This window comes from Oryx dammah, unplaced genomic scaffold, assembly GCF_014754425.2.
Source record: "Oryx dammah isolate SB20612 unplaced genomic scaffold, SCBI_Odam_1.1 HiC_scaffold_27, whole genome shotgun sequence".
Classification (NCBI taxonomy): Eukaryota; Metazoa; Chordata; class Mammalia; order Artiodactyla; family Bovidae; genus Oryx; species Oryx dammah.
This window is the reverse complement of record NW_024070211.1, coordinates 23,083,955-23,109,017: the sequence shown is the minus strand read 5'-3', so window position 1 is coordinate 23,109,017 and position 25,063 is coordinate 23,083,955. Positions and strand designations below refer to the sequence as shown.

Sequence of the window (25,063 nt, the reverse complement as noted above, 5' to 3'; positions counted from 1 at the left end):
TAATCTAAAGCAATGATTCCCAAATTTAGCTGCATTGAAGAATCACCTCAGGCCTACCAAATCATAACCTACAAGAGGCGTTATGTTTTTGTTTTGTTTAAAGCTCCCTTAAGAAACCACGGTGTGCAGCCAAGCTTTAAAACAGTGAAGCAGTGGTGTTTCCTCTTCGGGAACCGCTTTTAAAAGCTACTGCAACCTTTCCCTCTTCTGAGAATGGATTGAATTATTTTTTAATTAGCTCAAGTCAGTTTGGTGAATTAGATGCCTTAATACAAATTTCGATAATACTAATTTCAAAGAATAGTAAGAATGCTCTTCTTATGAGTACTGTAAAATGCCTAAGGGGGAATTTTTTAAGTGATACTATAAACATAGTATTTATAGACTTTCTTAAGGGCCTTCTCCGATGTAGAAGTTGCAATAAGCTTCTGACAATCTCTAGTGACATACACTGGCTGCTGACTGCTAGAGCTACGCTGCAACAAAACGCATTCCTATTCCTCATTCAATTCCATGCCCTTTAGGTAAGTTTTCTCTTTCCGCTTACAACTCTATTCCATTAAATAAAATAAAATCAGTCCAGTGGCTATCTTTTTTAATAGAGGATATTGCATCAGGCAGGAAATAAAAGATTAATTCTACAGATATGGACACCTTACATCGGTTCTATAAACTTATTATAGACAAAAATACGTCACATATACCACATACAGTGATATGCAGTTGATAATCGCCAATTTTTCTCTCGTGCAGGATCTATAGAAGTTTCCCAGCATCAAATTCTCCACAGAACACTTTCAGAAGAAGCCAACACAAACCAAAATACTCACCAAAACAATCACCTTTCGGATCCAAATCCATGTTCTGTCCACTGCCTGCCGAAACAACTGAGGACACGTGAACACTCACTGGAAGCATGGGTTTTGGACTCAGAAACTTGGGCCTAAATTCCTGCACCTCATTAGCTCTCAGTAGGCTCATGAGTTTTTAGATCACTAGTCTGAGTTTTTTTCCATAGGATGTTGAGTCAAGAGGGCAAAAATAAGCATTTAATACCACCTGGAGCAACCCAGCAGTTGATCTGCATTTCCCACTTTTTACCTAGTTAAAAATCAAAGGTCAAGTGATTTCATTTATAAAAGTAAAATATATATATACAACCCTTATACCATATTGTCATATCTCTAGTATGAATTTTATAAAGCTCAATTCTTCTAAGACTTTCTTTCAAATCATTTCCTGATTATTGGGCACATTCATCTGAGATTTACTGAGTGCCTACACCCACCACATGCCAGACACGATGCTGAGGCATTTCCTCAAGAATCACAATTACAGAAAGAATTTTAAGGCTTAAAACTTTGATTTTCCCACACTGTAAAAATTCTTAGTTTTATGTATTATTTGAATTGTACTTTACCTGAATATTGAAATTTGACAATTTCACTATGACGAAAACGCAAGATTACTCTGAGCTCTTCACATTCAGAGTTATTTTGGTGTGGCTTATTGGAGGTTCACTTTAGACCCCAATACTGAGGATCAGGTCACTCATTCACAAACAAACTGGCTATATCTAAAATTATTACAGGAATGGGGTTTTAAGTTGTTGTAACTGCTCATGTTTCCCCAAGTTAGCTTCATTACCATTATTACTTGTTAATTCTTAGGTCTCCTTTTACTTCTGGCTAAATGATTTGGTACAGGACAGGTATACAAAAAGTAAAATGCTTCTTTAAGTCCAAGATTTAATTTTAAATAAAGCATCTATCCATGTTGCCCACTGAAATATATAAGAAATTCACTGAGATTCCAGAATAGTAGCCATCACCTTCCCTATATACCCTTCCCACTAAAAACTGTGATCAACAAATAATGTTCAGTCACTCAGTCTATCTCTTTGTGACCCCATGGACTGTAGCCTGCTGGCTCCTCTGCCCATGGGATTTTTTCCAGCCATGAATAGAGTGGGTTGCCATTTCTGACTCCGTCAACAAATAACAGACAATAAAAAAAAGTCTTTAAGTTCCATGCTTTGTACATTATGTTTAGCTTTCCATAACATCTTTTTCATGTAAATGAGGTACAAAATAAATGATAAATTTTTAAGTAGAAAATGTCAATTTGCAATATGGAAGATAAGCTAGGAGCCAGACATAGGATCAAACCCAGACCCAATTCCAGCCTCTGCCATTTCCTAGTAGTAACCTTCACTTTCCCTTCATGGGTAACAGCCTTGTCCTGGTGAAGGGGCTGGTGTAACTCATGAAGCTATGAGCCATGCTGTGCAGGGCCACTCATGACAGACCAGTCATAGTGAAGAGTTCTGACAAATCATGGTCCACTGGAGGAGGAAACGGCAAACCACTCCAGTATTTTTGCCGTGAGAACCCCATGGAGAGTATGAAAAGGTAAAAAGATATGACACTGGAAGGTGAGCCCGCCCCAGGTTGGAAGGTATCCGACATGCTGAAGGTGAGCTCCCCCCCCCCGGCCCAGGGCGGAAGGTATCCGACATGCTATCGGGAAAGGTGGTGGTTTAGTCGCTAAGTCGTGTCCAACTCTTTTGACCCTGTGGACTGTAGCCTGCCAGGCTCCTCTGTCCATGTGGTTCTCCAGGCAAGAATACTGGAGTGGGTTGGCATTTCCTTCTCCAACTGGGGAAAAATGCAGGGCAATTACTTATAGCTCCAGAAAGAATGAAGTAGCTGGGCCAAAGCAGAAATGACTCTCAGTTGCGAATGTGTCTGATGGTGAAAGTAAAGTCCAATGCTGCAAAAAATAATATTGCATAGGAATCTGGAATATTAGGTCCATGAATCAAGGTAAATTGGACATTATCAAGCAGGTGATGGTAAGAGTGAACACCAACATCTTAGGAATCAGTGAACATGGACAGGAATGAACCAATTTAATTTAGATAACCACTGTATCTACTACTGCAGGCGAGAATCCCAAGAAACGGAGTAGCCCTCATAGTCAACAAGAGTCCGAAATGGAGTATGTGGGTGCAACCTCAATAACGACAAAATGACCTTGGTTCATTTCCGAGGCAAACCATTCAACATCACAGTAATCCAAGTCTATGCCCCCAACCACTGATGATAAAGAATCTGAAGTTAAGCAGTTGAAGAACTAGAACATACACACACACACACAAAATGTGCTTCTCATCATAGGTGACTGGAATGCAAAAGTAAAAAGTCAACATATACCCAGACAACAGCAAGTTTGACCTTTGAGTACTAAATGAAGCAGGACAAAGGCTAACAGAGTTTTGTCAAGAGAACATACTGAGTGTTCGTTAAGAACACTTTTCCAATAACCCGAGACGACTCTATACATGGACATCATCAGATGATCAATATCAAAATCAGGTTGTTCTTTGCAGCCAAAGATGGAGAAGGTCTATACAGTCAGCAAAAACAGGACATGGAGCCAACAATGGCTCAGATCATGAGCTTCTTATTGCAAAATTCAGGCTTAAATTGAAGGAAGTAGGCAAAGTCACCAGGCCACTTAGATATGACCTATGTCAAATCCCTTATGACTATACAGTTGAGGTGATGGGTAGATTCAAGGGATTAAATCTAAGAGTGCCTGAACTATGGACAGAGGTTCAAAATATTGTACAGTAGGCATTGACCAAAACCATCCCAAAGAAAAATAAATGCAAGAATTCAAAGTGATTGTCTCAGGAGGCCTTACAAATAGCTGAGAAGCGAAAGGGAAGGGAAAAAGGGAAAGATACACTCTATTCAATGTAGTTTCACAGAATAGCAAGGAGGAGGCCTTAACTGAACACTGCAAAGAAATAAAGAAAAAAATAGAATCACAAAGATCTTTTCAAGAAAATTGGAGATATTGAGGGAATACTTCATACAACGATGAGCACAATAAAGGACAGAAACAGTGAAGACCTATCAGAAGAAAGAACTATACAAGAAAGATCTTAAAGACCCAGATAAACTTGATGGTGTGGTCACTCACCTACAGCCAGACATCCTGGAGTGTGAAGTCAAGCAGGCCTTAGGAAGCATTACAGTGAACAAAGCTAGTGGAGGTAACAGCTGAGCTATTTAAAATGATGCTGTTAACATGCTGTACTCAATATGTCAGCAAATTTGGAAAACTCAGCAGTGGCCAGAAGATGGGAAAGGGATAGTTTTCATTCCAATGCCAAAGAATGTTCTAACTCCTGTACAATTAATTATGTTCATTTCACTTGGTACCAAGGTATGCTCAAAACCCCTCAAGCTAGACTTCAGCAGTATATGAATCAGTAACTTCCAGATGTATTAGCTGGGTTGCAAAGAGGCAGAGAAGCAGATCAAATTGGCAACATTCACTGGATCACACAGAGAGCAAAGGAATTCCAGAAAAACATCTACTTCATTGACTATGCTAAAGCCTTTGTGTGGATCACAGCAAACTGGAAAATTCTTAGAGATGGGAATATCAGATTACCTTACCTGTCTCCTGAAAAACCTGTATGCAGGTCAAAATGCAACATTAGAATGAAACATGGAAAAACAAACTGGTTCAAAACTGGGGAAGTACGAGGCAGCTGTATATCGTCACCCTGCTTATTCAATTTATATGCAGAGTACATCATCCAAAATGCCAGGCCAGATGAAACTAAAGCTGGTATTAAGACTGCCAGGAGAAATATCAATAACCTTAGATATGAAGATGCCACCACCGTAATGACAGAAAGCCCAGAAGAGCCTCTTGATGAAAGTGAGAGAAGTGAAAAGAGCTGGCTTAAAGCTTAGGGCTGGTGCACTGGGATGACCCAGAGGGACGGTATGAGGAGGGAGGTGGGAGGGGGGTTCAGGATTGGGAACACGTGGACAACCGTGGTGGATTCATGCTGATTTATGGCAAAACCAATACAATATTGTAATTAGCCTCCAATTAAAGTAAATAAATTTAAATAAAAAAAACATTCAGAAAACTAAAATTATACCATCTGGTCCCATCAGTTCATGGCAAACAGAAGGGGAAAGAGTATAAGCAGAAAGATTTTCTTTTCTTGGTCTCCATAATCACTGCAGATGGTGACTGCAGCCATGAACTTAAAACGATGCTTGCTCCTTGGAAGGAGAGACACGACAAACCTAGACAGCGTATAAAAAAAGCACAGACACCACTTCATCAGCAATGGTCCCTATAGTAAAACTATGTTTTTTCCAGCAGTCATGTATGCGTGAGAGAGTTGGCCATGAAGAAGACTGAATGCCCAATAACTGATGCTTCTGAACTGTGGTACTGGAGCAGACTCTTGAGTTTCTAGGATTGTAAGGAAATCAAATCAGTCAATCCTAAAGGAAATCAACTCTGAATATTCATTGGAAGGACTGTTGCTGAAATTCCAATACTTTGGCCACCTGATGGAAGAGCCAACTCCTTTTTCCATTGATGCTGGGAAAGACTGAAGGCAAAAGGAAAAGGCAGAGGATGAAATGGTTAGATCACCAACTCAGTGGACATGAATCTGAGCAAACTTCAGGAGACAGGGGAAAACAGAGGAGCCCGGCGTGCTGCAGTCCATGGGATCGCAAAGAAACAGACACAAGTTAAGTGACTGAACAAGCAGTATTAAGCTTGGGCAACACTCGTATAATCAACAGTTCTCATCTCATGGAGACCATGTTTCAACTAAGTTAAACAACATACACAAAGCATTCAGAATATCGTCTGGCACATGGTGGTATTATATTACTGTTTAACACTTATATATTTGTTTCTGCTTTGGGGAACAGAAATGATTTAAATGATTTTGCTAACCCAAAATGTTTTAATATTCGTACTGATAGTGTACAAAATACTTATTGCCTGACTATATGCACCATATTGAATACATGATCTACAACTGTGGTACGTTCACTGCTCTCCTCCCTAGACTTGGACAAAAACAGCACTCATGAGATGAAAGTGAAAAGTGAAAGTGAAGTCGCTCAGTCATGTCTGACTCTTTGCGACCCCATGGACTGTAGCCTACCAAGCTACTCTGTCCATGGGATTTTCCAAGCAATAGTACTGGAGTGGACTGCCATTTCCTTCTCCAGGAGATCTTCCCAACCCAGGGACTGAACCCGAGTCTCCCGCATTGTAGACAGACACTGTGATAAACAAGACTATAAGGCAGGCAAAGATAAAACGTTGTGATGCTTATTCAAAATATGTGTTTAAAACTGTAAACAAAAACAGCATTACTTGGAATGAACATACAATTGTTTTCTAGAACTGGGAACTAAATTAGAAGGCTGAGATCATGCAAACTCGTCTCCTAGGGATGCAGACATAATTGTTTTAAGGTCACTGCCTGTCACCTAAGCTTTTCCTGCTATGCAATGTACACTCTGGGAGGAGGATCATCATCAGTGCTTTGCTATGACGAGATTTCTGCCAAGAGAGTACACCAGCATCTTTGGGGGGGGTGGTGGTACCTGTCTATGTTTACAGTGCTACACGGGTGATTTTAATATACCCTTTAGCAAGACATACATCCCTCTCCCGCCCCCTTTTAAAATTCACTGACATAAGAACCTTACAATCACAACCACAAGTTTATTTTGTGAGGCTGTGTGTTCCCTAATTGCAATGAGTTTTCAATCTTTAAATAATATAACTATATAACAATTCAAAATAAACACTGTCCTGGATTCAAAAATGATAGCAGAGAATTACAATTAAACAAGTAAACAAAGAGTACATCATTTTTGCAATTGAAAAACTATGTATCCATCCTCCTTAAAATTCTTCAAGTAAGTCACCAAAATCTATTCACATCAACAGGATTAAATGAATGGTTAGGATCATTGTTTGAGATTAAGACATTAAAAAACAAAGAAGAACAGCATGAATGACCTCTTGCTGAAAAGAAAGCAATGTCAAAATGTATCACTATGAGCTTTATGAACTAAAATAAAGCTAACGCACTAAAACATTTAAAACATGTTGGGTGATCCAATTTTGTTTTTCGGTACAGCATCATTTTCTGACCATTCAACTCAACTGCAATTGACTGAAATGCAACTGAATGCAAAATGGCTGCATTCGCTGATCGTTCAACTCAACTGCAAATCAGAAATGTTTTAATGTATTTATAAGCATTCAGAAGCATAGATATCAAACCTGTTCTCCAAAACTAACAAGTGCGCCTCTGAATTCTACATGTGATTGGTATATCCATACTTGAGACGATGATACAAATTTAACTTGACTGATTTTTAATAATTCAAACCACAACCTAAATTTTTGTTTTAATGTCTCATTTAGACTTCAAACGGAAGTTTTTACATCTTTCATATTAACTTGACAGTAAGTATTCTATTCCCTAAAGTTATATATATATAAATCATTTAATTGGAAACTGAGACCAATTAAAAAAAAATAATGAAATGTGCAATACCAGTATTTTCCTGTAGATAAACACCCTATCATTATAGAAATTCCAATTGTGTAAAGTCTGAAAGGGAAACCTTTCACCTTCCCATGTTACACCTGACTACCGCTCAAGTATGGTCAAAGCATCCTGAGAATAATGTTCATGATAGCTTTCACTTGTATCTTAACTATATCATGCAAAACTGGAAAGCACTGAGAAGAGCATAAGGCCTGTAATTCTACAGTACAAATGGAGACAAAATTAAATGCAATAAGAGCATATTTGCAAGTCTGAAAGGAAAATTATAACCCAAGACGCACGGGGAAAAAATATTTATGGGAGTTTTTAATCCATATTAGAATTCAGTTTTAACTTGACCATAAATTTAAACAGATATCATCTTCTGAGACATACATTCTAATAAATGTATCAACAGTTTACCACAGTCAACCAAGGGTCAGTTGGTGACATTATTAGTAACATTTCATCTATCAACAGAAATCTATAGTGGTTTGCCCCAATTACATATCTGAAACATTGTCTTATGAAAACAAAATGAAACAAAATTAAATAAAATTGAAGATAAAAATACTCTGAAGTTAAAGTGAACTATAATCCTTGGCAGATCAGTCAGGTAAAAAATATTGGTGAAAGTTGGAAGCACAGGATAACTGACGTGAATCTTCAGCACAAAGCACATCTTTGAAAACATAAAATGATGACCCTTTGGATTATAAGAGCTAAATATCCAAGAATCATCAGGTTTGAAAAATATTGCTTAATCACTTTCCAAATTGCAGCTGCAAGAACTGAAGATCTTATTAAAAAATATTAAGGTAATCATATTTATTGCATCTTTAGAATGCATTCTGAAGCAGAAAATTAACAGTACATCCCAGCTTCACCAAAATATATATATTTGAGAGGGGGAACCTAAGATATTTAGAAACAAAGTGTAGACCACATGTGCTTTTCAGAGGGGCTGAATTAAATATAACCAGCTGCCAACTTTGTGCTCTGACATACTTGAATTAGTGAGTATATGTATACTAAACTCATTTGTGTTTGCCTACAATAAATGAAATAAACACTGCCCTATACAATCCACTATCAGCAGTGCATACAACAGCAAAAAATTATTGTACAATTTATACATACTAAAATATTTTCTTTCTCTAGAAATAATGCAGAACAAAACCTAATCATTGTTAAGAATTTGGGACATCTCAAATTACAGTAGGGAAAAATCAAATCAGGGTGTGTACTGAGCCCAAAACAAAGGTTCCTGGTCATAAGGCTATTAGATTAGTAAGTGCAAGTGGTAGAATAAAGCATGCTCAAATTTTATGCTTCGGTCTCTGTATGTAGTCAAACCTTTAAATTAAACAAGACGAGCTAAAGAAATGCCTTAAGCAGAGTGAGATAACTGGGAATTGTGGCACTGCTTTTACCATTATTGTTACCCAACTTATACAATGTGCAAAGTGCTAAACAACGCTACAAAAACACAATTACATGAACACTGAAGACCTGGGGAAATGAAATCCAACAATTTTTATTTTAATGAGCTGTATTTTCTAAATTTTGTTTTATTTTTTCCTGTTTTCATACAGTATTGAAAACAAAACTCAGCACATTCACATTTTCCCGAGGAACTGTAAAGATGATCTCTACAGGGATAAACGTTGTAAAGCCTGAAGCTCAATCAACTGATGTTGAAAACTCTCAAAGGGAGTAAAGGCTTGATCTGAATGGTCTAGAACATGTACTGTAATTTAACAGAAGAGATGGTCATCTTAATATTTAATGATTTAAAAGAACTTCCCAGTCCATGCGAAGAGTACAGTCCAATAATAAATCAAGTTTCTGAACGCATTTTATGCTACATATGTGTATACTTTGCGATCCTCAGGTGTTCGTGCCAAATATTCTCTCTCAATAAGTCCTTCAATACGTTTTTTAATAACAACTGGACTTGGTAAGAATCGAGCCTTCAACTGCTGAGTTACCTAAAAGAGAGGTTAAAAAATAAACAAACTAACTTCTACCAGAGAATCTGAAACAAAAAATATTTCCATATAAACACAATTATCTTTGAAATGAAATGATGTACCATTTTAAGCCTCAGATCAAACTTCAGTAATTTGATTATGAAAATTAAAAATGATACTGTTGAAAATGTCCTGTGTGGCTGGCTAGAACATATCTCCTCATATGAGGATGTGAATGCTCAAATGGATTAGCAGATGAACTAGTTGGAATATATTCGTATCAATTTACTGTCACCCTATAGTTTAACCACTTTGAAGCTATAATCTAGTGCCTTCTAAGTTACCATCCCAATTCAGAGATTCAAATTCCAGCTCTCTCACTAGCTCTGGGTCCTCGGGAAATTATTAACCTCATGAAGTTGTTGTGTATATTAAATGAGTTAACAGATGTGATGCAGGATAATCCACTGTCCCACAGTTAAGTGCTACTGTTAATATTCTTTTCTTCAACAGCTGTCAGGATTCTAGGTCTTGTTACATCAGTAATAATAAAACAGTAACTACAGCACAGTAGCCACAACCTGACTATACACTCTCTATATATGTCAGTTTTATATATATTTATCTGATACTCTTAACCCTGCAAAGTTGGCTGTCTCATTTTACAGAAGTGGAAAATAAGCCAGAGAGGAAAAATGATAAGTTGTAAGTAGCAAACAGAACCAGAAGAGATGAGAATCTAAATCCTTCTGATCTTACCTCTTCCTTTCATGTAAGATCACTTTAGCTGCAGTCGCAACAGTACCTTCAATTCCTTTGGTTCCATTCCATAAGCACCCATTCTACAACACCCCAAAAGCCACTATTCAGTTCTTTACTAAGTTGTAGTTTTTATACCTTTTGTGTAGAACTGGAGTCAACAAATTGCACCCTACAGGCAAATACAGCCCACTGCCTGTTGTAAATTTTTCCTGGAACAGCCACCCTCATTTGTTATCTATAGGTGCTTTCATGCCATTTAAAAAAAGGCTGCCAATCTCTGGTACAGACTGATAACACAAATTTATAGTATTCAAGTATAGCAAGTTTCCAAGCACCATAACCTCACATCCTGTTTTACATAAGAAAAGAAGTCATTCTCATGTGAAATTCCTCTAACTCTCACCATGTTGCACTTAACCTGTTTATCCAAGCATGTATCCACCTTTCTTTAGAACCACCCCTGCCTCCTGCCCTGGGTTTCAGGAAGAGGTATTCAGTAACATTCATTAACACACCGACTGCCTGTGCGTTCTCTACACAATTCTCTTGCCTTTCTTTTTCTAGACTTTAGTACATTAATTATCCCTCATCCCTGTTCTTTCCTTTTGTTTTTAAGCATCCTTTCTTTATCCTTAGACTATAAATGCAACACAAGGTGTGCCCATCGAGAAAACAAATGTTCTGATGCCCTCACCTCAACACATAATCCTCTAGGTGTTATTCTTCATGCCCTTTCCCACAAGACAGCATCCCAAAGGACAAGCCACTCACATGGTTTTAGCTCCATTTACTTCTCAAGGCACTGCCACCAAATGTTCACTCTTACCAGTCCAATGAAAATGGGAAAACTAATCAGTCACCTAATTGCCAACACATATTAAATGTTTATTTGATTTGGTTTTTAAATGATTTTTGAAATTACTGACCACTCACTCATAATTCTCTTCCTTTGTCAATGTAATACAAAGTCAACTTATAAAAATGGTTTTAACTGACCTGTGGAACACAGTAGTACATACCCCTTCCCTTTTCAGTTAAAGAAACCAACCTCGATCTAGCCAATCAAACTAGGGGCCTAAGAGTCATCCTCCACTCCTCTTTTTCATTTCCCATGCTGTCAGTTTCTCTTCCCATTTGTCTTCATTTGGTTCTCCATCTTCACCCAATACTTTATTCAACCCTAATCACCTCTTTCCTCACTATTTCAATGGCTTCACAAAAATCTTACATCTTTACTACAAGCATGTTTGTTTTTAAGGTGTGCACATAATTTGATGCTCAGCTATGCTTAACTGTCAAGAATGTGCCAGGTTTTTAATACTGTGTTAATTGACTACAGTTTTCAAATTTGAAGACTGTATTTTAAAATACAACAGTACTCTCCTAAGTTTAAGCTGTTAAAGTGATTTTGCCTTTTCCACATCCGTGCTGTCTGGAAGAGTCCTCACCTCTGCTACTAACACATTGTGCTGCATCTTCTTCCTAGATTTCATTATCCGCACTATAGCAGCTTCTATCTCATGTTTTCTGTCGTCGTCTACTTTCTGCCTTGTTTCTTTCCTTTCTGGGTCGGATTCACCTTGCTTGGCAGCAACTACAAGAGAAATAAAGACATTTACCATGTGATTATCATGCAAATTTCACACACAACGAAAAATTATTTATAGGCAATCTTAACCTAAAAAAATCAATTTCAACCTGAATATATACTACACACATACTATTCAAATAAACATACAAAAAGTACCTAATTCAAAGTTTACTGAATATTAAATTTAATTCTAGATTTTTGTTTTTAAATATTAGAAGCTTAATTTTATAGAGATAATAAAACCAATTTTATTTTTATAGACTAGAATGATTCCTTTCCTAGAAGAAAAATGGTAGCCACATATAGTTAGCAGTAAGATTATCAGTAAAGAATTTTCACTGCTTGTGACTTCCAGAGATTAAGTAGTATCTTACCAATATGACTTCAAGTTAAGCCTCACCAAAACCACCTCAAATGGGAGAAACGTGGGGACTTTAAGAGGACAAAAGAGCATGTATTGCCAAGATTTAGCTAGCTAAATAAAAAAATTTTGAAGTATCACCAGAATGTCTCTTAACAAAACTCCATTTGGACACCTCATCAATTATTCAACAATTTGTCATTTATCTTAGTAATTCCTAAATGTCACAATATCACTAATTTGGCTCCAAAATCACTGGGGAGGGTGACGACAGACATGAAATTAAAAGACACTTGCTCCTTGGAATAAAAGCAATGACAAACCTAGACAACACATTAAAAAGCAGAGACATTCTTGGCCTACAAAAGTCCATATAGTCAAAGCTATGGTTCTTCCAAGTAATCACACAGATATGAGAGCTGGACAATAAAAAAGGCTGAGCATCGAAGAATTGATGCTCTAACTATGGTGCTGGTAAAGACTCTTTGAGAGTCCCTTGGACTGCAAGGAAATCAAACCAGTCAATCCTAAAGGAATCGACCCTGAATATTTTTATTGGAAGGACTGATGCTGAAGCTCCAAACTTTGGCCACCTGATGTGACGATCTGACTCACTGGAAGACTGAGGGCAGGAGGAGACGGGAGAGACAGAGGGTGAAATGGTTGGATGGCATCAATGACTCAATGGACATGAGTCTGAGCAAACTCCAGGAGACAGTGAAGGACAGGGAAGTCTAGCATGCTGCAGTCCATGGGGTCGCAAAGAGTCAGACCTGACTGAGCAACTGAACAACAATGTAAACTGCATTCCACTCTTTCGGAGTAGTCTTACTCTGTTATTCCCCAGTCTTCAAGCCAACTTCTCAAGATTTAAGTATAAAAGTTCTTTCTCTTATAACCTTGCTCTAACTGAAGTAGCAGAGAAAGAAAAGTGGTAATTGATGTAGTTTATTTGGTTATCGATAGTAGATAGATGTGAAGTTTCTGGAGTAAAAACTGAAATATTACAAAGTACCACATAAAATATTGCTGACTTAGGCCTGGGCACACCCATGAGACAGCAGACTACAATTCAGAAGATCATTCTGATGTGCCCATTCAGTTATTTCTAATTAGAATTCCTTGGTTAAGAATTCTACTTTCAGGGTCTTCTCCCAAGTTAATCAACACATTAACAAGAAAAATAATAAAATTAGATTAAAATGCTCAACTAAAGGAGAAAAATGCTTTTCTTCAAAAATTCCATACTATAAGGGGAAAAACAAAGAGACACTGGTTTAAACAGAACTAAAGAAACATTAAAATCACTGTAATGTGGAGCTCTTGAGTGAATCCTGGACCCAAAAATATTATTATGAAAATGAGACAACCATGGACATGCAAATATGGGTAATACATATAGATGTTTGGAATTAATTTCTAATTAATAATTAATTTATGGGTCTGATATAGTACAATTTTGTGGTAAAAAATTCTGAGATAAGTATATTCTCAAGTATTTAAGGGATAAGTGTTACAATGTTTGCAAATTATGTTATGATGTCTGCAAATTAAGTCCAAATACTGCAGGAACTATAAACATATATGAAGGGAGAGGGAGAATGGGAAGGTAGAAATAAAGGTGCTTAAGCAAATGTGGCAAAATTTAATTGAGCATTTTTCACTTTTTCACTTTTACAGCATTTTTCACTTTTTTTGCTGATGTGAAAACAGATAATACAGTGGAGGGAAAAATTTTTTTTAACAACACACTTAGTTCATCTAAATTTGGTCACCTAAATAAATATACTCCAAGACTGTGGGTTATGTTTTTAAAAATGTGAGGATGGAGCTCATTCCCAGAGTGAGCATAATATTATGTGTTTAAGAGAAGCATAACAAGGATATATGCTGCATAAGTGGGTACCTAAGTATCTATATGTATCAGGAGGAATATACTTAGGACCAGAGAGAAAACTTTAACTTCCACAAAAATCAGTAAGAGCCAAGATAACCTAAGTACCATTTCAAAAATGAAACACATTTTTCTTTATGGAATTTGATAGCTGAAAACTTTAAAAAAGGTCATTTAGTCAAATTTTTTATCACATTTAACTGTAATTCTTTTTTAATGAAATCTAAAATACTATACACATATATACTACATACTTAACACCAAAAATTAAAAATCTATGAAGAAGACTTTTTTAAATAATCATAATACTATCTGACAATATTAGCTGGGCATGACAGAATCTTGAATTACAAAGACATTTATTTAGGATTAAGCAGGCTGAGGCTAGGTAATTCAGATCTGTATCACCACACATCCTCCAAATCTGAGATACACGTAACTTCTGAAATCCAAAACCTATCTCTGCCCAAAACTGCAGTCTTATGTCTTACACTAGTGAAAAAGATATTTTATTCCACAACCACCCTTTAGCATTGTTCTATTTTTTAACATACATCTGTGTCCCAAAGATATGGATCAATGATATGGGTTCCAATGAATAAACAAAAGTAGTCATGGCTATAAAGAGATACCACTTTGCTATGAAAAAAAAATCCTATTTAGAGTCAAAAAGAAAAACTAAAGTGTATATACAAAGTTCTTGAATCAGTGTATTCTGGCAATCAACTGTATACTTAATATTAAAAAATTTTTTAAGACTTTATCTTTTATTATAATATATAAAAATCAGAAAATTGAAGTCATTTTAAATGCTTATTTTAAAATACACAGGTATTTATTACACAGATTTTATTAGATTAATAAACACAGGTTTTATTACACAGATATATTAGGTGTATTGGACAAATTATCACTGGGAAGCTCATCTAAAAACCAGGTAGCAAGCTACACTAAGAGTTTTAAATATTCAGCAAAGGTGAAGTGCCTTTTTGCCTTCTTAAATACATAAAAAATATACACCTTACACTATTAAATATACAACAGATAGGACATTTACTGTCATCCTAAAAAAAAGCTGAACCAAAAACTGTTCACAACAGGGTTATCTCTGTTTTTAAAAAGTTAGAGAAATAATATGGGTTTTTAAAGTTTTGAAATTTAAATATTTATCAGAATATAAATAGCTGCATCTAAAGATTAAATTTTAAATAGATAACTCACAATTTTGAAAAATTTGTAAATCAGTTTTAAAAGCAGACTTCATTGACTATTTGTTAACCAGTTAAAAGCAATTTTTTTAAGAAAACATCCATAAAATTGTATTTCACTTGCTGAAAACCATATGAAAATAATACTTGATCACATTTATGAATTAATTTTTCAAATGCTTCCTGAACTTGGATTCAACTGCATTTTGACAGGAACATACAATGATAAAAGTCACTTTATCTCTTAAAGTCTATGTATCATGCAGCACACAGAAAAACATTACTTTTTAAAAAACAGAAATACAACGTTAAGAACTTCTAAGAAAAAATATGTATGTAATTTTTAAGAGAAAAAGATGATTTCAGATACCTGTTTGAATCTTGACTCTGTGTAGTTTGGACGTGAACTGATCATTAACTGTAAATATGTGACCATTTTCTATCTCCTTTGACTTGGGCTCCTTGGTGAGGACCCGCTGTGTTGGTTTACCACAGGCGAGGGATTGCAGGGCTCTAACAAGTTCTCTTTCAGGGATATCTGTCTCCTGTTGAATTTCCTGAAATTTCACCGGATTAACAAGAGGCCAGATTAACAGTGTGAAAGATTAAATTAGTTAATTAGTAAGTAAAATTGACCAGGCAGTAGTTAAGAGAGGTAATTCCATTTAAGAAATAATTCACAACAAAAAACTTTGTTATGACACTTCACTAAAATCTCACTTATTTGAACACCCTAGAGAAAAAGGTGGTTCAAGCCACAGAACATCGAAAAGCTATGTTTTTTCCTGCAGGGATATAAAGTCCGGTCTAAGAATGTCATCCAACAGAGATTAGCAGGGGCTTGCTTTAATATTTAGGTAAAAATAAAGTGTTAACCAACATACAAATGCTACCTTTAGAAATACTCTACAATCTTCCTCCCAAGTTTATCCATACTACTCTTTGCTTAGCAACTTTTCCCTAGAAATAAGCAAAGTATACTATCAAAGATTTACAATCCAATTTAACCATATTTACTGCCTGTATAACCAAATGAAAAAAAAATTAAATACTTGGTAATTTTTGTATTAAACATGAAAAGCAGTAAATTCGTTGTATACTTTTTTATGTCAATGGGACAGGAAGAGAACTGTACATCTGTATGATACATATCGACAGGTACTGCATGGCTCAAGTCTTCACATTGGGATGTATCATTTTGATTCACTGTATAAGGCTGTTTTTTTCCCTCAAATGGAGCGCAGGAAGAATGGGCATAAAGATGGTGTTATTTAGACCATGTAACTGATCTGGAACAAGTCATCGTCCTTTAAGATCCTGAGGAATACTATTAGGCTTTTTCAGAGGACTACAGGTAGGTGAGGACTGAGAGGCCTGTCAGTCTTAGTGATGATGCACATTCCTTAGCTTCCAATGATCTCCGTATGTCTACATACTTTAGACACATCAATGTCAATCCTAGCAAATTCAATATGTGCTCTTAATAAACAATGTTAATTTTAATTATTATGTACATACTAAAGTGACTTATTTACCTATATTATTGTTTATCCAGAGTCAAAGAACCAGAAATGCCTTTTTAGGTAGAAATTCATGCTTCATCAATAAATAAATCTCCATTATCTCAATAGATCAGTGGAATTTGATTACGATTTTGCATTTGATATGACATATGGAACTACTCTCTTTCCATTCCCACAAATGAATTAGCAGTTATTTCAATTCCATTTATTAGAAATGGCAAATTTATCACATCCCAAACACTTCTGTATACTACTACTCTGTTTCTGGACTTTCTGTTTTGTTCAAACGAGCTGTTTGTTCACACATGTTAAAAACAATTTTAACTTCAAGTTATGTTTGGGTATTAAGACATATTCCTTTCCCTCTTACTGGGCTTTCCCATCTCCAAACCCCTGCCCCTCCTTGCCTATTCTTGTGCATTCCCTTGACCAGATGAATTTTGGGATCAGTTGTCAAATTTCATAGAAAATAAATCTACACAGATTTGGATTGAGACACTGAATTTATAGATGACTTAAAAAAAAACCAACCCAAATTCCTTTATAACACATAGCTTTCTCATTTAGGTACATTTACCCTTCCATATTCTTTTCTCTTATTGCCTTTTTGGTTTAAGTCTTGTACTTTCTGTGTTAGAATGATTCCCAGAAAGATTATGATTATTAAAATATCCCTTTCCTCATGTCATTTTCCAATTAATTCTGATGCAGAGAGAAGGGACTTACTAATAGTAAGTCTGATTTATAGAAAGATTTTTCAACCAAATTCTCCTCAAAGAATAGTTTCTTAGTTGATTATTATACTTGACAATCATACTGTCTATAAACTTTGTCAGCTCTTGATATTTGTCATTTTTCTTTTTTAGTGTGTTCATTAGGACCTGCAGAACAAGGCTGGACAGTAGGAGTAAAGGCGGGTATAAATCGTTTCTAACCTTAAGGGGAAGGTGTCTAAGGTTGACTACTAATTTCTGCTTGCTTATTAGATCTCTCATTAGGTCCACCTTTATACCATTAAGGCATTTTTTCTATTCTTAGGTGGCCAAGAGTGCCCCATCTGGAAATAAGAAATCAGGACTGACTTTTCTCATATGCTTTGCGTACATCCATAGACATCATTGATTTTTCTCCTTGAACTCATGTCTCCTCAGTTAGTTGTATTATTATTATAAAATCTCAATAGCTCTCTGTTGACAAACGCCTTATCTGTATTCCAGGAAGAAACCCTACTTGGATAGGGTGGATTATTATTTTAACACACTGCTGAATATAACCTGCTAATAATATTTCATTTAATATTTGTATATTTATTTTGAATAACCTATGGCTTCCTTATCTTTTTTATATTTTCCTAGTTCAGTTTTAGTAAATCCCATGGATGGAGGAACCTGATGGGCTACAGTCCACAGAGTCGCAAAGAGTCATTTCTCAAGAACAATTTATGTATTTTGATTTCTGGTTCAAAGTTCCCAGTATAACTTTCAATTTTAATTTGCTGTGTTAATTCAGATCTTTAGTATCCTTTTTTATTGAGTACATATATCAGTACATATGTGAGGGCTTTCTGTAACAATGGAGTTATCTATTTCTCCTTGTACTTCCAATCATTTTCCTTTATGTGTTGTTATGTCACAATAATGACATAATTTCTCGATGAAATACCACTGGTGTTTAATGATTGTCTATGCAAATTCTGTCTGACATTAATTCTGCTACTGTCAACAATTAGCTTTTAATCTCATTCTCAGAAATTTTAAAAAAGTATCAATAAAGAACATTCAGAAAAACATGTATTAATATCCGTACCTCTTTCAAAAGTTTAATGCTAGTTACTAAAATCTAAGGTACAGACTACCATTAAATATATATTTTGGTACTTTAGCTGTTCTAAATCACAATATGGACTATATTCCAAAAAATATATAAAAAGAGGAAAAAGTCTCTTCAGACTGACTACTATGGATTAAATGTGACACTATAATAAATGCTACCTTTTGAAGGCAGTTCTCAAGATGGCCCATGGTGACTCTGGTACGTTTTAATCTTGTGTGGTCCCCTCACTTTATCAGGGTGACATTAGTGACCAACAAAATAAGGAAGTGACAATATGTGATTTTCAAGGCTTGATCATAAAGGCACTGCAGGTTCTGCCTGGGTCTCTTGGATCACTCACTCTAGGGAAAGTTAGCCACCAGGATACAAGGACAATCAAACAACCATGTCTGGTAAAGCCCACATGGAGAGAATCTAATACCCGCTAAGTTTGGTTAACAGCCAAAACAAACTTTCCAGTCATGTGGAAAAAGGTGCATACCAATAGTATTTTCCAGTCCTGACAACATTAGATAACTGAAGCCCCAGCTGACATCTTAACATAACCTCATTAAAGATTCCAAGCCACAACTCAATCAAGCCCCTCCTGAATCCCCAACCCAAAGAAACCACAAAAGATAATGAATTGTTAGTGGCTGTTTTACAACATGAAGCTGAGATTTGTTATGTAGCATTAAATAAAAAATACTCTATTTTACTGAATTCATAAAGAATATTTGAAGAGACCAGCTTCCTTTAATAATTATTAAGTACTTTTAATTATCTTCTCTAATATGTGAAGGTTTTTGCAAAACAGATGCCTAATAAAACTTATGCAGCAGACTGTAAGCACACAGTGTGAATGTGTCATGAGCCTTTTCACCATTGCCTGGTTCGAGATGCAAGCAGAGGTTTTGGAGCCATCGAAATGGCATTTTACATATGCCACTTATGCTCAGGATTCTGGTTTGACACAGCTAAAATGTAAAATATTAGAGCAATTTTCTACTTAATTTTTCCTTCTACCTAAATTAGACTCAATGATCCCAACTGGACAGGGAAGGAGAACAGCTCGAACCACTAAAATTACTAGCAATTCCAATAATGGTTTAAGAAAACTCATTTATGATTTTGTTTATCCTATTATTTTTACCAGCTCTTTATAAAGTAGGGCTCTGAAAACCCGATCTAGTATTTATTAAGTAGCTTGTTTGTTTAAAATATATTATCCATGATAGCTCCAGACTAAAACATCCAAGCTGTTAAGAGATAATTCACTTCTACCTGCCTGAAAAGCTTTACAATGTTTGGGTAAGGTACTCAATACTTACTTGAAATCAATATTCTTAGGATTCAATCATATGTAATTTTGTGTTTGGAAATTAACATTTTTCCCGAAGTAATACATAATATACACCTGGAAATTTACGAGAGCAAAATCTCTTGGCTTAGCCACTGACTTAAAACACTAAGGTTTCAAAATATTTCTCTGAAGCATCACCACGTAAAAAGTCATCTCTCAACCATATTATCATCATATAAAGGGAATTAGTATTAAAATAGGCCTATAATTTAATTGCTCATTTCAAATTTAAAACTTTCAATGTTCACCTGTATCTGAAAATTCATTTTCAATTAAGTATAAATATGGCAGTAACTCTACAGCTTTTCAAATATTTATTATCTTTCATTTAAACTTAATTTAAAAATATCACATGATCCTCATTTCAACTCCAACCTACTCATTAAACATATGGGAAAAGACTAACTGAATATAATTCAATCAAATCATGACTTAATGGGAGAAAAAAGTAATAAAAAGTATATTTTTATAGTTACTCTAAAAAAAGAAAGTTGACACTATCAAGATAGTGTAAAATTACCAAAGGGACAGACAGAAAGTAATGAAACAGAGTGAGAGTGTGGAGAAATACATACATATGGTAAACTGATTTTATTTTTTCTAAATAAAGGGGCTAAAGTAATTCAATGAGAAAAGAATAGTTAGTGCTTTTTACAAATGATGCTGAATGAACAAGTGAATATATGTGGGTAGAGGAAATAATTCTTAATCCTACCTATAACCATACCAAAAAAATTAACTTGAAATTGATCATACATCTAAATGTAAAAAGCTAATTATAGAAGAAAATCTTTGAAACCACACAACAGCCAATAATTTCTTAGAGAGACTATCAAAAGCACAAACCATAAAACAGTGGCTACTGGACTTTGTCAATATTAAAAAGTTCTGCTCTTAGTAAAATTAAGAAAATAAAAGGGCAAATAACAGACTGTGAGAAAATATTCATAGCACATAGAAGTGACAAAGGATCTGTATCCAAATCTTATAAAGAATTTTTAAACAACCCAATAAAGTTATATGAACAAAGAACTCATCAAATAAGACACATTAAGTGGCACATTAATTAACAAAAAAATGGTCATCACCATTAGCAATCAAGGTAAGAAATTAAATCCACAACGAATAGGTGTAATTGCACACTAGCTAAAATGGCTAAAATTTAAAAGACTGAGAATATTAGACTTTAGAGAGGATGTGGGGCAACGAGAGCTCTCCTGCACTGCTGGTAGAAATGGAAAAAGTAAAATCACTCCAGGATGCAGCCTGGTAGCTCAGTGGTCTGTGATGACCTAGAAGGATGGGATGGGGATGGGAGAGAGGCTTAATCACGGGGTAGGGGATCTACGTACACATACAACTGATTCATGCTATGCTGCAGAAACGATACAACACTGTAAAGCAATTAATACTCCTCAATTTAAAAAATAATCACTTAAAAAAAATGGATTTGCAAAAGCACAGTAATGCAAAGTGCAAAAGAAAAAAAAATTAAACATACAGCTCTATTCACTACAATCTAAATTCAACCCAACAATCGAAATGCCTATCAAGAGGTGAGTGGATAAAGAAACCATAACAGATCCATGTAGCAGAGTATCACTCAGCAATAAAAATAAACTACTGAAAACTATACACTCAACAACATGGATTAATCTTAAAGTACTAGACTTTGTAAAAGAAGCTGGACAAAAGTGATATGTATCATGTGGCTCCAATTATATGAAATTCTAGAAAGCCAAAACTAATTTACAGTGATACAAAGCAGACAGCTAGCTGCCTGGGTCTGGAGATACTGAGAGGGAAATGACTGAAACAGAGTATAAAAATCGGGGGAAGATATCCCATGTGGGCTTCCCTGGTGGCTCAGTGGTAAAGAATCCAACTGCCAATGCAGGAAACGTGTGTTCCATCCCTGGGTGAGGACTATGCCCTGAAGATGCAAAGGGCAAACCACTTCAGTACTCTTGTCTGAAAATTTCCATGGACAGAGGAGCCCAGCAGGCTATAGTACACAGGGTCGCAAAAGAGTTGGACACAACTTAGTGACTGAACAACAATATAATATTCTGTATCTTGATTCAGTGATGCTTGTTACAGAGGTGAATATATCTGTTAAAACTCAAACTGTGAACTTAGATGGAGTTATGTTTTACTATATAAAACATACCATTTCAACAAAGTTGACTTAGAAAACCCAATGAAACATGACTCAAGAAGTATATAACGTTCACAGTTTCATGGTTCCATGGTCCAATTTTATGCTATACTTTTTCTCTGATTATATTCTGAAAGGTTATTACTCAAATCCTTTTCAATAATAATTCTACATTAGGTTATTCAAACAAGAAAGACTCAAGTAACAATACAACAAGGTAAAATCCACACAACCAACCCATACCTCAAATGTGTATTTTTCTCTATTATTGAAGAGCATTAATATGGTCATCTGGAAAGTGGAGACTTGCAATATATGCTTCCGTGTATTAGAGCCAGTTACTTGTGCGCCTCCGACGCCAACTTCAGATCCATCTTCCTGTTTAATTTTTAAACATAAAAATAGAACCAAGATATAATTATCTTCTGATAACTTTATCAGTATGTTTGTGAAACAAGCTCTGCAATGTCCAAACCTGCCTTAACAAAATGACAGGACTCATTCCTACATAAAAAAGAAATGTTACTTTAAAAGTGTATATGTATATATGTGTGTGTAAACACACACACACACACAGTTTTTATTTGGGACTGTCTCATTTTTTCCTATTATGAACACGCTAATTTATCTGAACAAGTAATGAATCAATAATTCCTTTTATTTATAGCTAAAATTTATGGTATTATTTATTTTATTATAGCTAAAATTAAGGGTGGGGGGGAATCTCTGTCATCCTTAAAGCCTACTGCTGCTCTATGATTTAAAAGTACAAATTTAGTCCTCAATAATTAACATATGGATTATCTTTTCAAAACCTACTTATCTGTTTAATAAAACTGCAGAAGCTAACATGATTATTTAAGAAAAAAGCTTCTCCTTTAAAAGAGAAGCAATCAAGCAAGAATTAAAAGCTGAGTGAGTTAATATCCTTGACCTTCCCACTTACAGCTAAATAAACATATAACAGTCTTAAATGTAATTCAACTGAATGAATTCTAAGGAATATTTCCCATTTCAATTAAATATGAAAGAACTGTAATATGTAGTTTTGTAACTGTAGGCATTTTCACAATATTAAAAAAAAAAAACCTTTGGTGTTACAGTGACATATAAAAGTTAAGATTTTAATTAAAATGTTTAATGAAACTTACTTGCTGCCTAGATAACAACTTGGGTATTTTTTTCTTCAATGATTTTTTTAAAAGCTTTTTATTATTTTGCCATAAGGCAAATGACTGTGATTTTATTTATACTGAGCAATGAAAAGTAAAGTAAAGCTCACAATTTTACATTCAAAAAAGAAATTACTTTTTAAAAAATGAAGGCAATTTACTAGTGTATTGCTAATTTTTAAATAATCACTTTGATAACATTTTGCACATTTCACAAATCTTAATTGTTAGCTTTCCTGATTTCAATTTATTGGAAATAAGGATTATAGGAGACTGAGAATTCTGAAAAGGGACTCATGGTTTTTGTATGCTCTCAAATCAATCTGCATTTTATTATGCAATACTATCTCAAGTCTAATCTCATAAATAATGTAATTATATTACTTATTCCACAAGGAAGGATACTGGCATAGTCTTCGTAATGTCAAAGGAAGTTAGTAACTGAAGGAATAGAAGTAAAGAACCCAAGATGACGTTTCCTTCTTCTAAATATTTGAAACAGGCAGGGACATAAGAGAAATAAATAGATTACCCAAATCAACAAAACTCACTAATCAGTTCTAAGTTATTAAATAAAAATACGCTCAAACTATTAATATTTACCTTTTTAACTGGTCCATAGAAGGTGGCATTGAGATCTGCAGAACCCATGTGATGCTGGAGTGTGAGCTGTCGACCACTGTGTTTGGCTAAGTAAAACCTTCGGCAAATCAAACCAGGTTTTTGAGAATTACATAACTTATTTATCTGAAATTATAAACTTCCAATCTTTAACAAACATTTACGTAAGGAAGACTTCAAAAGCTAAACAAAATCTTAGAAATCAAGTTTAGTTCCAATTTTTTATAGAAAAGAAACAGTAAATTAAGGGGTAGGGGGAAAGAGACAGAAAAAGACAGACCTAAGTTAGCTAGACAGTAAGTGATAAAGGTAGTACACTAAATACTTTCTACTGGTATATTTATTTGTCCTGGCTGCTGCTCAGCCACTGCAGTTCATAAGATGATCTTTCTCCATAATTAACCCCAAAACAATTCACCCCCAGCTAGTGGCAAATATCAACAATACAAAATATACTCCTAACTATCCACTAATGCTGAAGAAGGGTATTAGTATTCCTCTGAAAAGAGATTATGCAATTCATCCTTACATACTGAAAGCATAAAGGGTAAATAAGATTAAAAAATGGAGTAAATTCCTCTTCAATCAGGGACACTACTAACTGCTCTGATTCACCTCAATTCTGGACAATTTGTACTTAGAAATACAAAGTTTAATCTACATTTACCTTCTGAATATCTCAAAAGCGTGTCTTGGTGCTGGTGGGATGTTGCACTTTGGTGTGGCTGACTGAGTGGGCCAGTATCCTGTTGTGAGCACCCGGACTGTGAGATCAACACCACCTAAAGATACCTGCAGCAAAGAGAAGAAATTGTCCCCCCGCCAAGTTAGCTAGGAGGTGCTATCTATTGCCAAGCCACTGTGAGAGTTACAGTTATCAAAGTAGTTATCTCCAGGTCCAATAGCCAACAAATAAAACACACCTTCTTAAAAGTTAGACTCATCCGATGTTTTCCTAATTTTAACTATGGCAAATTTTATTGCTTAAGATGTTTGCTTAGTCTTACTGGTGTCACTGAAATGTACAAAGTTTGCGGCCTTTAAGATTTTTTCCAGATAAAATGCCAAGGGGTCATACCAGTATCATTTTAGACAAAATTCTAGAATACCTTTCATCTCAGTTTTTAAGTACTCCTGCCATCTTAATACAGAAACAACATATTTCTAACATTTCAACTAAACTGACCAAAACTTTCAGATCTTCACACATAGCT

At 35.2% G+C, this 25,063-nt stretch overlaps 1 protein-coding gene across 2 annotated transcripts in view; it reads right to left on the bottom strand.

Moving 5' to 3' along the window:
* Nucleotides 1-8,928: 8,928 nt before the first annotated feature.
* The window catches only part of CUL3 (cullin 3), a 103,115-nt gene continuing 86,980 nt past the window's right edge, over nt 8,929-25,063 (bottom strand). For both annotated transcript variants that reach the window (XM_040228474.1, XM_040228475.1), the window contains 6 exons: nt 24,517-24,641; nt 23,832-23,928; nt 22,300-22,434; nt 15,571-15,757; nt 11,595-11,740; nt 8,929-9,402 (listed from right to left, as the gene is read on the bottom strand). In XM_040228474.1, the coding sequence (XP_040084408.1) occupies nt 9,271-9,402; nt 11,595-11,740; nt 15,571-15,757; nt 22,300-22,434; nt 23,832-23,928; nt 24,517-24,641 (822 nt within the window). In that variant the 3' untranslated portion in view covers nt 8,929-9,270. The remainder of the gene's footprint in view (nt 9,403-11,594; nt 11,741-15,570; nt 15,758-22,299; nt 22,435-23,831; nt 23,929-24,516; nt 24,642-25,063) is intronic.